Source organism: Adiantum capillus-veneris, chromosome 28 (assembly GCF_014529385.1).
Source record: "Adiantum capillus-veneris isolate H3 chromosome 28, ASM1452938v2, whole genome shotgun sequence".
In the NCBI taxonomy this organism is placed as follows: domain Eukaryota; kingdom Viridiplantae; phylum Streptophyta; class Polypodiopsida; order Polypodiales; family Pteridaceae; genus Adiantum; species Adiantum capillus-veneris.
Window position 1 is genome coordinate 6,204,591 of NC_140958.1, and position 15,100 is coordinate 6,219,690.

General features: G+C 42.1%; 1 protein-coding gene across 1 annotated transcript; it reads right to left on the minus strand.

The window, feature by feature from the left end:
• Window positions 1-1,838: 1,838 nt before the first annotated feature.
• On the minus strand, window positions 1,839-4,423 carry LOC147420012 (uncharacterized). The gene is made up of 2 exons (XM_086503883.1): window positions 4,414-4,423; window positions 1,839-2,689 (listed from the first exon to the last, which is right to left on the minus strand). Exons 1-2 carry the CDS (start codon window positions 4,421-4,423, stop codon window positions 1,839-1,841), a joined length of 861 nt encoding a protein of 286 aa, XP_086360009.1.
• Window positions 4,424-15,100: the final 10,677 nt, after the last annotated feature.

Sequence of the window (15,100 nt, forward strand, 5' to 3'; positions counted from 1 at the left end):
CTGGCCAGAGATTTATTTACAAGATATATAACTTGGGAGGCTTGAGATATGGTTGACATGCATAGGATGCGGCTCATTGCTTTCATCATTGACACCCAAAATTGACCACAAGGAGTGTACTCCTTGTGGATTATCGCAAAGCCGTCCTGGGGGAGCTTGCCAAGGTAATGCGCAAGAGACGACTGCCATCCAAAAGCTAGGCGCCTACCATCTCCTCCCCGACCTGCATGCTCATCCAGCTCCACAACATTCTACATAGAAATCAATAGGTAAATAAGATTTCAGAATGCAACAATGAAAATTAACGTAATCACAAAACAAAAATCAATTAATACCTCTTGTTTTTCGTTGTCTTCATCGTTTATGCCTTTGCTGTCAAGAGAAATAGATGAATTGGGAGCCATAGCGACACTCTCAAGTTCATCTATATGAACAGGCATAGGAGTGCGTTGGGCTTCAAGCAATGCGCGTGTATCTACAAACTCATCCTCCGACAGAGATGAGTGCGGTGCATCTGTCACCGCCACCATTGCCAACTCCACTGTATCTACCACACTCTCTCCAAGGGGAAGGAGGCTTCGATCCAAAGGATCGGAAGAGGGGTCAATGGCAGAGGACTCTACAGTGGCACAGAGGATGGACAGACACTCATCCATGCGGATGTCAAAAATCTTTTCAAGATCATGTAAAAACAAATATTCCTCCCCATCTATCACAATTGGGGAGAGGTGTTCAAAAAAAACCTCCGGAGTTAATGTCTCCTCCGGCGCATCTGCAGCGGGCTTAAAGGATGCTTCTGCACCCTCATCACCCATGGATTTGGCGGCATCCATGACACCTCCTGGGTAGATTAGGGCAAGAATATTGCCCTCTTTGCTTGCATCCCAGGGCGCTGTAATGGGCTCCTTTGTGTGCTTGACGACACCCCCAAGGCGCAAATGAGGCAAACTCACCTCAGATCTTTCAGGCTCCTCCGCAAGAAGAAACACAAAAGTCTCCAAGCGACTTAGAAACTGGGTGCCGACCTTCTTCTTTTTCAAACGTGAATCTTCAATGTACTGACCTGCCTCACCCGCAATTACACAAAATTGTTGAAGTCGCTGGGTGAAAGGCCGATCACCTTTATGTATATAGCGAAGCAAATCGCATGGAATCCACAATTCCCCTTGTCCGACAATTGGTACAGCATACTTGTCGATGTAAAATTCAAAAAATTCTAAGATAGGCTGAAAAGATTGGCTGTTTAGGTGAATAGTTGCATTCACATCAGGGAATTGGGTGAAGAAATTGTGAAGATCGTCACGATCTTGCCACTCGGTTGTTTGTAAAAACGCTTGGAAGCATTGTAACGCCGTGGCTTCGGGAGGGGTGGAGGAGGATGCCATAATGCTAGCTCTTAAAGTAGGAATGCAAAGAGTGTTGGAACTCAAATGAGAGTGTGAACAAGCAAAGAGTGTGAAAATGGTAGGGTTTAGGAGGCTTTATATAGCACGTGCCCTCCCCCCCAAAAAAAAAAAAAAAACAATAATTAAAATATTAAACAATTTTCATAAAGTAACACAAATAACAAGAAGTTATAAAAAACTTACAAACTAAATTACAATCATTTAACTCAAAAAACACATCACTACAACTTTAAGATAATGTGCATTGCCAAAATTTGATACAACCATCTGCTTGAACTTACAATTGTGATATTATAAAAAATTTAAGTACAAAACATAACTACTCTAACGATAAAATCAAATTCTCTTTCGTCGTCCACGCCTTTTCAATTTGAATCGTGCTCTCCATGAGGCTACCAATCTAGCAAAAATAAATAAATTAGCATACCCAACTTAGAGCAGGGAATAATCAAAAGAACATAAATATAACATAATTAAGAGAGAAAAATCATTCACCTTACGTCGTCCGATACAAAATTTTGTATCTTCTCCATGCTCTAAACCCATTATCACTAAGTGCTCCCGCACATTAGCCAATGTCCAATGCTTGTTCACTTGGACGGTTTCAACGGCACCACTCGAGAAATTGATTGCAATATCAAATACCTCAATTGTAGCATCGGTGGATTGCAATGGAATCCATTCACCAAGCTTGCACATCCACCTTTCATAGAAGTACCGCATGTAAAGAGTGGAGCGCACCTTGATGAAACGGATAGCAATGCTGAAACTTCCAACTTGACACCGAAAGCGATCTCCGTTGTGAACTCCTTCAAGATACCCCCACTTCTCGCCAAGGATGGCTTCCAATGTATCGTATTGTAGATCTTTGCAAACATACATAGTATTTGTATGATGGAAAGGCAAAGATCCAAAGATGCTAGCCAAAACATGAGCAGGACAACACCATCCAAGCCCAACGGAACGCAAGGCTTTTCCAAATTTTAATGATGCTCTCACATCAGCTACAATCTTGGATTTCAAAGACATTACAGTGAATGCATATGGCTTTGGCCACTCCATGCTACGCAAGGTTGTAGCCTCCAAAGGTTGTAGCTCTCTGTAGCCTTCCTCATCTGTAGGTACAATGTACTTGTGGGTGTAGAAGAACACCCTCTGTCGTGCAAGGTTTGATAAAGTTGTGTTGGAGAAGAGAATATCCCCAAGACTTGCATGCATGGCCGTAAATGTGCCTGAAAGGCACGAGAGTGGTTGCTCCTCCACAAGGCTAGAAGGAAAAACATCTGCATAGAAACAAAACAGTCCGTGAGATGTAAAAAGTCCATTTTTTTTGTTACCACCAAAACCATTGAAGTGCAAGGGACATACAATTACAAGGAAAATCCCTTGGGTTGGTGATCCCTCGTAGACGCATGTGTCCAAACATGAAAACATGTTAAACGATTGCCACCGTACCCTTGTCTCTAACTTGCTTAAAGCCTAGTAGTCTTCCCTTCCAATGGAGATCAACGTTTGTTCTTTCACGAACACGATGGGGACCGATTGCGGAAGGTTTCATGTAGACCCACTCACCTTCTTGAAAAACCTGAGGTTCCCATTACTGCTCCTCATTCTTCGAGTTGTGGAGAACCATACTTTGAATGAAGGGTTTGGGGCGTCTATTTTGACCATTGTTTGCCATGGATGCTTAAGTGGGAGCTTGAAATTGCAATGGAGAGCTTGGGGAAGGAGGAGGGAAACAAATTTTAGAGAGAGAGTGGGAGCTTATAGTTACAATGGAGAGCTTGAGGAAGGAGGAGGGAAACAGAGTTTAGAGAGAGAGTGGGAGCTTAAAGTTACAATGGAGAGCTTGAGGAAGGAGGAGGGAGATAGTTTAGAGAGAGAGTGGGAGCTTAAAGTTGCAATGGAGAGCTTGAAGAAGGAGAAAGGTGTAAGAGTTTAGAGAGAGAGTGAGAGCTTTGTGTTATGGAAAGGGGCTATGGAGGAAGGGAGTCTTGGAAAAAAGGTTCTAGAGTGAGAAAATGACTTTTTGATCATAGGGTAGGTTTGGGGGGAGTTTTGGATGGAATATTTTGAATTTAATTTTTTTTTGAAAATTTTGAATTTTTAGGGTTTTTGCAAAAACGTATCTATGGACCCACCACTCCCCCCCTCCCTTTTTCCCCTCCCTCTTTTACCCATCCACCTCCCTCTAGGATACAAAGCAATAAATGAGTGGACAACCCTATTATTCTCTCTACTTTCTTAGGTTCTAGACTTATAAACATTGCTCTCTTCCTATTGGCTGGAGCCTAATTAACCTTAATCCTATATGGCCCAAGGAGAGTCCACATTTTTCCTAATGGACCATCTTTCAAACGAATGTCCACAATGTACTTATTGCAAAGCCTATGGCCATTTATGAAACAAATGTGGTATTCGAATTCATCATTATAAGAAGGGAAAAGATTTATCAGTGGTAGCATTTACCAATGCTGAACCAGTGTGAGTAGAAACTACCAGTGTTTCTCAAGAGGAGAAACCAGGTGCAAGTGATACTGGAGCAAGGCGCGGTAGATACCAAGAGGGTACCAACTGAGGCCGAGGTCGTGGTAATTTTCAGAATCGAAGCCTGAATTGTTATACATGTGGTAAGTATGGGCATTTCGCGGCTCACTATCCAGAAACACCTAAAGTTGCGGGTACCGGGATGAAGGGTCTAGAACCGGTTCCTGTACGAGCAGTGACATGAAGCAAAGGGGTGGTGATTGAGGAAATCTCAGAGATTCCAGAAAAACCAGTCATCACTGCTGAAAGCAGCAAATGGGCTCAACAGAGAGAGAGAGATATGGAAGGCCAAGTAAAGAAAAGGTGGTTGATGAATGGTAGGAGCAGAGAAAACTAGCGGCGAAAATCACAGAGGATTTAGCCAAGAAGCTTCCAGATCAGCCAGAGAGTTCTGAAGCACGGGTCATTCAAAATATACCAGCCCAATCTACTGAGACAGATCAGTCAAAGCTCGGCATACTTGAGACCATGTTGGCTGCAATACAAGGGTTGGTTGAAGAGTTGGGAGCTCATGATAGAGGAGCTGAAAGTACTAAAATGAAGGAATGGCATTGTGAATATATTACCAGTTCTTCAAGATCCAACAACAACTCTGATCATGATAAAGAGGAAATTCATGTCAAAATCTGTGTGACAGAATCCAGAAACTCACTATGGAGTTGGAAGACATTGGAAGAACTTTGCCTGAAGCAGCAAAATTCATCAGACAGCGAAGGAAGGATGAGGCAAAGGCTAGGACAGTTGACTTGACAGCTGTCAGAGATGATGAAGTGCCGCTAATTCAAGTAGATTACAAAGTTCGGAAATAATGGGAACCACTTTTGAGTGTCATTCTGGATGGAGGAGCAGGAGTAAATATCATGGGAGTACATCTTCAGCAGAGGATGAGAATCACAAACCTGAAGTCAACACCTTTCAAAGTGAGGATGGCAGATCATCGAGTAGTGCAAGCTATTGGTATGATCAAGAATATGAAGATACGAGTGGGCAAGGAGAAGTCCAAGGCCAGTTTTCTAGTTCTCGATGTGCAAGGAGCATATGGAATGCTACTAGGGCGCCCATGGTTGCGAACGGCACAGGCTGTTCACGACTATGCTAATCAAACTCTGACTATACAAGGGGCCAGTGGTGGCAAGATCCAGATTCAGACAAACAACACTAGAAGCTGGAGAAAGGAGCTGAGACCTAAGGAACTATGCCAGAACTATAAGGTCAAGAAGATTGAAAGGATGTTAGCAGCTCTAAATATTTTTCCCTTAGCAGAAATTGACCTCAATGCAGTTCTACTGAACAAGGAGCAGGCTGACAAACAGAAGAAGCAGTTTCCAAACCAGTTTACTAAACTCAATTCAGGAGAACGTTCAGTTCAGTTAACTAGAAGGTCGGATGAATCAATTGAATCCAACACGCCAGATGAGCCAGCACATTTTGGGGGAGGACACGATAAATCAGAATAGTGATTCAGAACTCAAAGGTCCATCTTGGGATTACGCCGAAGAGTCAACCAAGAGAAAAGGCGGCGGGCCTAATTGGTTACTCCCAGATGACCAAGAGATCGAGGAATGGAATCTATGTAGAGTGCGCAGGTGATGGAGAAGGTAGAAAAGAAGACTACGCACACACACCAACACAAATCGAGACACACACACACAATCGTTACCCTGTAGCAGCCATTCAACGAGCTGCTCTTCTCTTCTTCTTCTTTGAACTATTATCCAAAGTATATTTACAACATAGTATAGTCAGTGTCCAGCCGCCCATAGCACAATGGGCATATTCTTTAACATCATATTCTTTAACACTCCCCCTCAAGCTCAGAGTGAGCTTGCATATGATGGATTCCCAATGCTTCACGAAAGTAGCAAAACTTCTCCTTTCCAAGAGCTTTTGTGAATATATCCGCAACTTGATCATTTGTCTTCACATACACCAAATCAATCTCATTTGCCAAAACTTTTTCTCTAATGAAGTGATAATGTACCTCAATGTGTTTAGTGCGAGCATGGTAGACTGGATTCTTTGCCAACATGATGCTGCTAATATTGTCACAATATATAATGACACTGTCAAGATAGTCAAAACCAAATTCTACCATAAGTACTCTCAACCATGACTCTTCACATGCTGCCAAAGCTGCTCCACGATATTCAGCTTCTGTACTTGATAATGCTACAGTTGATTGCTTCTTGCTACTCCAACTTATCATACCATTGCCAATGGAAAATGCATAACCACTTGTAGATCTTCTATCCATAAAATCTCCTGCCCAATCTGCATCTGTGTAACCATAAAGACAAAGCTTCCCATTCTTTTCATAAAACATTCCATAACTGACAGTGGCTTTCACATATCTCATAATCCGTCTCACTGCATCAAGATGACTTTTACATGGCTTTTGCATGAATTGACTCACAACACCCACTGCATAACTCAAATCTGGCCTTGTTATTGTCAAGTAAATAAGGCTTCCAACCATCTTGCGATACATAGTGACATCCTCAATGTAATGTCCATCATCAAACAACTTCACATTTTGATCAAGAGGTGTATCAACCGGTTTGCATGCTGTCATTCCATACTTCTCAAGCATATCCAATGCGTATTGTCTTTGTATCATCCAAATTCCTGATAAGGTATTGACAATTTCAATTCCCAAGAAATATCTCAACTCACCAAGGTCCTTCATGTTGAATTCTCTCAACAAACTCTTCTTGACATGCAAAATTTGCTCAGCATGACTTCCAGTGAGAATCAAGTCATCAACATAGATAACAATAACGACGATCTCTCCATCAACATGCTTCAAAAATAATGAGTGATCAGCAATAGATTGTTTAAATCCAATCTTCTTCAAGAATCTGGTTATCTTTTCACACCAAGCTCTAGATGCTTGCTTCAAACCATACAATGCTTTCTTCAACTTACACACATAATATGGGAACTCTGGATGTTGATAACCCTCTGGCTGTATCATATAAACTTCTTCTTCCAAGTCACCATTCAAGAATGCATTATCCACATCCATTTGCCGTAACTTCCAACCGAACATACTTGCCATTGCTATCACCAATCTGACTGTTGTCATCTTTGCAACTGGACTAAATGTCTCATCATAATCAAGACCTTTTGTTTGTGCATAACCTTTAGCAACAAGCCTCGCTTTGTATCTTTCCACACTACCATCTGACTTGCACTTGACTTTGTATACCCATTTTGAACCAATTGCTTTCTTTCCACTTGGCAAGCGAACCAAATCCCAAGTGTCATTCTTCACAAGAGCATCCATCTCATCATCCATAGCTGACTCCCATTCTGATTTTCCAATTGCCTCTTGAAAACATGTAGGCTCTTTATGTTGCACACGTGAAACCATGTATGCATAATGTGTACGCATGTAACCGTTGTATGTCAATCTATCAACTGGATAACGTACCCTCTCTGATCTTCTCAACTGTGGTGCACTCTTCTCTTCAACTCTTGCATATGGGGGTACATATTTCTCAATATGCTTACTACCAGGTGTCCTCAAATGTGGTAAATCATGCTCTTCATCGAGGCTTTCATCTCCAGAACTCTCTTCAACCACTTTCTTCTTGCCTTTCTCGTCTTGCTTCTTATCTCGCAAACGACCACTCCATGGGTTGACACTTCCTGTACTCTCCTCCGCCATATGTGGTCCTGAAATAGTTCTTGTTGATGGTCCTGGCTTATCAACAACATGACGCACATTCTCTTGTTCTTCATACTCATCTTCTATCATCACTGGCTTTGGTTTATACCATGGTTCATGCTCACAAAATCTGACATCTCTACTGACATAAACTTGTCTTGTCGTAGGATCATAGCACTTGTAACCTTTCTTTTCAACTGGGTAGCCCAAGAATATACACTTCACTGCCTTTGGCTCCATCTTCTTTCTTGCTTCATTTAGTACATGAACATAGCAAACACATCCAAAAACTTTCATGTAGGAAACTGTTGGCTTGATCCCATAAAGTCTCTCATAAGGTGAAATTTCATGAATGGCAGCTGTTGGTGTTCGATTCATAATGTGTACTGCTGTATGAACTGCTTCAGCCCAATATGTTAATGGCATATTCATCTCATTCATCATGGCTCTAGCAATCTCTGCTATGGCTCTATTCTTTCTCTCAGCAACTCCATTTTGTTGTGGTGTGTATCTGCAAGTAATCTGTCTTCTTATGCCTTGTTCACGTAAGTAATCATCAAAACTGTGTGACATGTACTCTCCCCCTCCATCTGTACGTAGGCATTTAATTTGACAACCATTCTCTTTCTCAACCATAACTTTGAACTCCAAAAATACCTCAAATGCCTCTGACTTTGCCTTTAGAAAGTAAACCCATGTCATTCTGCTGTAATCATCCGTAAATGTGATAAAATATCGACAACCATTTGGTGTAGCATGATCACAAGGTCCCCAAATATCTGAATGAACAATTTCCAAAGGACTCTGGCTAATTCTCCCCCTCTTTGGAAATGGTAAACGAGATTGCTTTCCAAAATGACAAGCTTCACAAACATGATCAAAATTCAATCTACCAAACTTTGGTAATCCACGTACAATTTGATTTGATTGCATATGCTTTAATCTTCTAAAATTGACATGACCGATTCTCTTATGCCATAAATTTGCCCAATCATCTTGAGTGGCTGATTTGTTTGCATACATACCACTGTGTAAACATGGATCTCCAGCTTCCAATGAGAACAAGCGGCCTTTCTTTCTTCCACGTGCCAATATCTTGCCTGGTTTGCCGTTGTGAAACTCCTCTATGAAGCAACCATAACGATTAAAACGGACTTGCAACCCTTGATCTGTCATCTGTCCAACTGATGCTAAATTCTTTGTGATTGAAGGCACATATAGAACATCTCCCAATGTGTTGTATGTCCCGTCTTTTTCTAGCAATGGAACTGAACCAACATGTGTAATCCGATGCATAGTATCATCACCTGTAGCGACAAACTCATCCTCTTCTAACTTCTCTTTTCTGTCAAACCATTCACCATGATATGTCATATGATTTGTGGCACCACTATCTAAATACCAATCATCTGTATGATGTGGCTCCACCATGCTTCCAACAACATGCTCCATAGGAAATAAATGTCCACTCGACCTATTGTCATATATATTTTGATCATGAGGATTGTATCCAGCAAAGTTTCCTCCATGTCTGCCATAACCTCGGCCTCTTCCACCACGATCACGATTTTGATTTAGCCTTGTGTAACATTCTCTTTCAAAGTGACCATAAATGCCACATCTGTTACAATATCCATCTCTTTGAGGATGTACAAATCGTCCACCTCCACGTCCACGAGTTCGGGCTCTCCCCCTGCCTCTTTGGCTATAATCATTGTAACTTTGACTTTGTTGGTTTTGCCATTGACCTCTTCCAACATTGTTTCCACGACCATAGTTTCCTCTTCCACCTCTATTGTTTCCACGACCTCTAGAGTAAAAAACCTGATCTCTGGAATTGTTATTTGATGTAGAAGGACCTGACTTGCCTAACTTTACCTCTTCTTGCAAACAAAGGTTTACTAACTCTTCAAAATCAGGCATGTGTCCTCGAACAGATATAGATGTATCCAATGACTTGTATTCCGGTCCCAAACCATTCAATGTCACTGAAACTAAGTCATCATCTGGAACTTCAACATTAATGCTCGCAAGATCTTCCTGTATTTGCTTTATCTCTATCACATAATCTGATATGGATCTATTTCCTCGCCATACACAATGTAACCTTTGCTTCAAGTGAACTTTTCGTGGTTCTGTATTGGAGCTGTTCATTCTTGCTAGTATCTCCCATGCTTCCTTTGGAGATTGAGCCTTCTTCACATGTGGTATAAAGAAGTCACTAATGCATAGTGAAATCCAATGCATCACTTTCCTTGAATTCTCGATCCACTTCTTGTAAGCTTCTACTCCTGCTTGCCATGTTTTATGTGCTTCAACATTCTCTCTATTTGGTTCCAAACCAACCTCTGGACACTCTTGTTCACCTGTAACATAATCCCATAAACCTTTGCCCATGATAAAGTTCTCCATCCTGTAAGACCATATGCTGTAGTTCTCTCTGGTCAGCTTCTCTCCAACAATCTGTGTGACTTGAGTTGAACTTTCTGCCATCTTCACTCTCTCAATTTCTTTCAAAGGATTTTGACAAAATTTCGGCAGAGTTTCGTTTGTATTTGGACAATATCTCAAGTGACAATCTCAACCAAAGTACTCATAAACACTGACATAAAATCTCTCACTGCCAAGGGAAAATCCACTGACTCACTTTGCCACAGACTGACTCAGTACTATGCATAAATACTCTAAAACAATGTCCACATGGACCTGTATGCAAATGCAATCCATACGCTGTCCTGTACCACATATCCATACATCCACCTTCTTCCCATAGTCGTAAACGACGTATGAGGTCTTTCGCGGGGCCAGTCGAGGGTTCGCTCCAATACCTAATCCACCTTGCCAAGGTACCAAAGCTCCCAAGGCAAGGCTTCAAAAAACCTCACTCGACCCTCACAAAGGCTGCAGTTTTCCAAAATACATTGACCGCATATCCATACATAACCACAAAGTACTCAATCTGACAATATAACCGCCTCAACTTCTTCCCACAACCTTTCTTACATAGGCGGCTGTCCATAACGGACCCACAACAACCAAACATAATCTTCGATAACACAATATCATGATGCAAAAGCTCTATGTCGCTCTCCAAAACCTATGTAAATGCTGAATTCTTCACCTGTAACCTGTAAATCTACTGCCGAGTGCAAAACTCGACATCTCCTATGCTTGTGTGAACTGGCTGTTTGCTGCAGAAAATTGCAGATTTTGGCAAATCTGAGTATGCCAATGCGTCCGGAACGCCCAAAAACATAAAGATAGACTCCTGGATCACTGTATTCCGAGTTCGGGTGAGGGAGTTATGACCAAAAAACCTCTCTTTTTTGCTGTTTTCCGGAGCTGCGGAAACCTGTGTGTTGACTGTAGCTCCTCAAACTGAGCTCTGATACCACTTTGTAGAGTGCGCAGGTGATGGAGAAGGTAGAAAAGAAGACTACGCACACACACCAACACAAATCGAGACACACACACACAATCGTTACCCTGTAGCAGCCATTCAACGAGCTCTCTTCTCTTCTTCTTCTTTGAACTATTATCCAAAGTATATTTACAACATAGTATAGTCAGTGTCCAGCCGCCCATAGCACAATGGGCATATTCTTTAACATCATATTCTTTAACAATCTAGGCTCTGAAGACAACCCTAGAATGATCAAAGCTAATAAACATCTCAACCCTACAATGAAGGAGAAAGCACGCAGAATGTTCCAGCATTACAAAAATGTCTTTGCCTAGGAACACACTGATCTGAAAGGGGTGGATCCAGAGGTCTGTCAACACATAATACCACTAAAAATCGATGCCCGGTCAGTACGACTGCAGAGCTATCGAATGAATCCGAATTATGCTAAGAAGGTCAAAGAGGAGATTGACAACCTTCTGAAAGCTAGGTTCATTACTGAAGTAGCCAGTAATGATTGGTTGTTTCGTATTGTGGTTGTGCCTAAGAATGGGAAGCTGAGAGTATGTGTAGATTATAGGAAACTGAATGCTCAAACCATTAAGGATTCATTCCCATTACCCTTCACAGATATGTTACTTGATGAGATTGCAGGATATGAGATGTATAGCTTTATGGATGGATATAGTGGCTATAACCAGTTACAAATTTCTCCTGAAGAGAGGGAAAATACCACTTTCATCACGGAGTGGGGAGCATTTATGTTTCTGGTAATGCCATTTCAGGGTAGTTTCTCAGATGATTGGAAGCAAGAACCAGAAGAAGGCTCTGGATTATCAAAATCTTCAAGTTTACCATCATTGGGGGCTCACTCTACAGATTAGGTGTCGATGGGATTCTTCACCGATGTGTGCCTATGGAGTGGAGAATGCAAGTTATCTCAGAGGCGCTGTCAGGAGTTTTTTGGAGCAAGTGATAGCGCATATGTACATACCCATGCATGGTGCATCCAATAAAGGATTGCCCATTTTCCAAAGCCAGGTGGTTACGTGGGGCCCACATGTGCACAAGTAGGACAGGGTGTACATAGTGCATCGATTTTCACTATTATCAGTACCAGTGTGTTTTTTCTACAATAAGGAGGAGTTGGTAGCACGTAAAACTTCTCGAGGAAGCTATCGGCGGGCCGACGACATGAGGTAAGCAGGTGCGTCAAATGGCATCGAGTGGCGTCAGGAGGTCGAACGGGGTCAATACTTGCACGCAGAGAAGTACGGACAGGACGTGGGTGTTTTCTTGTGATATTCATGCAGAAAGGTCATCATGAGGACCACTTTTTGGGGCCACTTCACGTGGTTTGGGGATGCATTATTTGGAAAAACTGAGTGCCAGGTGTGCGGATGATGCAAAAAGGTGACAACTATGCACTGCGAGGTCAGTTTTTGGCCTGTTCAGGGTCCGTTTGAGGTCATATAAAAGGCCAAGGGTGCCCAACTAAAAAACTTAAGTGTGGGAACTAAAAAAACTGAGAGAAGACCAGAAAATCGGTGGAGAAGAGAGGAGGAACAGCCGCAAGTGTGTTTTTGTTGTTTTTGGAGCATTTTTTGGCCCTAAATTGCTCATCCGAGGTCGGATTTGAGCACTTTGACATTGTAGACTGGGGTTTTTGGGCGTTCCGAACGCAATGGCGCTGTCATTTTTCCAAATTCATCACAGATTTTTTGCTGTTTTTCTGTGTAATCTTCTCCGGTGAGTGAAGCCTCTGCTTAACTTTGTGGTTGTATCTGGTGTATTTCCTCAATACTGTGTAAACTATTTGCCCCATTGGTGTTGGGCTGAGCTTCATTGAGTCTAAAAAATAGCAATTTTCCTCCTTTGAGCCGAATCGAGAGAGTGTGTGTGAGTGTGTATGTGTGAGTGTTGAGTGGGCAAGTGGGAAATCTCTCTCTTCTCACTCCGTCTGTGTGTTTCCTGTCTCGGCCAGGCTGGTTGTGTAAGCCGAGTGGTGCCCCATACTGTGTGTGTGTATCATCCCAAGAGTGTGTGTCGGGTCATTATAGAGGCGTTGTGTGTGTTTCCATCCCGCTCACAGCGCATAATGGAGAATCTGGTGGACACTTTCTACTAATTTACTTACAAGAAGATTCTGCAGGCTTGTTTATGGTGGCAAACCTGGATATTCGATGTCAAAAGTTTTTGCAAAACCTGTGACACATGTCGAAGAAGGCATGGTTCATAGTCCCTGTGGAGACCACAGAATGGGTGAGTCCAGTTGTAGTCAGTCCAAAGAAGGATGGGAAGTCGAGAATTTGTGTAGATTTTAAACCCTTAAATGTAGCCACTAAGAAGAACCCATATCCTCTTCCATTCATCGATCAGATCTTGGATTCAGTTGCAGGTTATGAGAGGTACAGTGTGTGTGATGGTTTTTCAGGCTATTTTCAATTGAAGATTGCTCTTAAAGACAACACAAAGACCACTTTTATTACGCCATGGGGCTGCTATTGCTACACAGTATTGCCATTTGGGTTGTCAAATGGACCTTCCTTCTATCAAGAGAGAGCAAATAGGGTGTTGGAACCATTCATTGGTAGTTGTGTTAAAGCTTTTATGGATGACTTCTGTGTTTATAGCAGTAGGGTTGAACACCATGAGAAGATGCAGATGGTATTGGCTCGATATTATGAATGTGGAGGATAACTAAATCCAAATAAATGTCATCTAGCACAGCCAAGGGTGAAGTTATTGGGCCACATGGTGTCAGAAAATGGCATTGAGGCTGATCCAGACAAGGTTAAGTCTATTATTCTTCTTCCATCACCTACGAGTACGAAGCAATTGGAAACCTTTATACACAAAGTGAAGTACATGGCAAGGTTTATTCCATTGTCTTCTCAGATTATTTATCCATTACAGCAAGTGGCAAAGCATGATCCATTGCAATGGGATGACAAGTGTGAAGAAGTGTTTCAAGAGGTGAAAGAGGTGTTAGGGGGGTTGTCAGCCATGCAGGCTCCTGATTGGGAGAAATTTTTTTATGTAAATCCCTCAGTAGGGGATGATGCCATTGGAGCCATGCTATTGCAAAAGGGGAAGGGCAGCCATTATATGAGGCCAGTGTATTGTGCAAGCCGAGTGAAGTTGGTAGCGGAGAGAAAGTTCTTGGAAGTAGAGCTAGTGATGGCTAGTGTAATATTTGCTTGTCGACGATTTCGTCATTACTTTCTACCACGACCTTTTGTTTTCTTGACGAGTTATGCCTTTTTGCCACAGTTAATTAATGGCACTAACATGTCAAATGTGGTGAAGAAATGGGTAATTGAGCTGCAAGAGTTTGAGTTCTCTTTTCTAGTGGAAGATAGTACAAGGGCTACCCTAGCTGATTTGTTGACCTACAAGGAGAATCCCTTTATTGTTAAGGAAGAGGTGGTGAGAAAGGTAGTTGAAGAAGTGTCACAGATCAGCAATGCACATGTGTTGTTCTTTGATGGTTCATACAGAAAGAGCCATGATGCAGCTTTAGGGGGTATAGCACTTTATGATCCAGAGGGGAACCTAGTATGCAAGAGAGGGTTCAAATTGGATGCTCATAGTAACAATGAGGCTGAATATGCTACTCTGGAAGCCGGATTACACATTTGTTTGAAGCATGGGGTTCGAAGGTTGAGCATAAAAGGTGATGCCTTGTTAGTGGTGAAGCAAGTGCTGGGTGTGTGGAAGAGCAAGAACACCTAATTGAAGGAAATGTGCTTCAGAATTAACGGCCTTTTAAAAAAGTTCGAAGCATGGAGCATCAGACACATTGAACGTGCTCTAAATGGAGAGGCACATGAAGCAGCTCAAGGCATGATTGGGGAGCTATTTGTGTTGAGGACCACTTTACCTCTTTATCATGGCCGGGAAAGTTTGGCTCAAGAAGAGGAGTTTTTGCTAACAGGAATCATTCCAAAGGAGATTCAGAAGTCTAAGAAGTATGGTTTTGTGCGTAGAGCATACAGGTACAAATTGATTGGTGATGTCTTATACATGAAAGGGGATGATCTCGTGTTGAGACGTGTACCTTGGCGGGAGGAG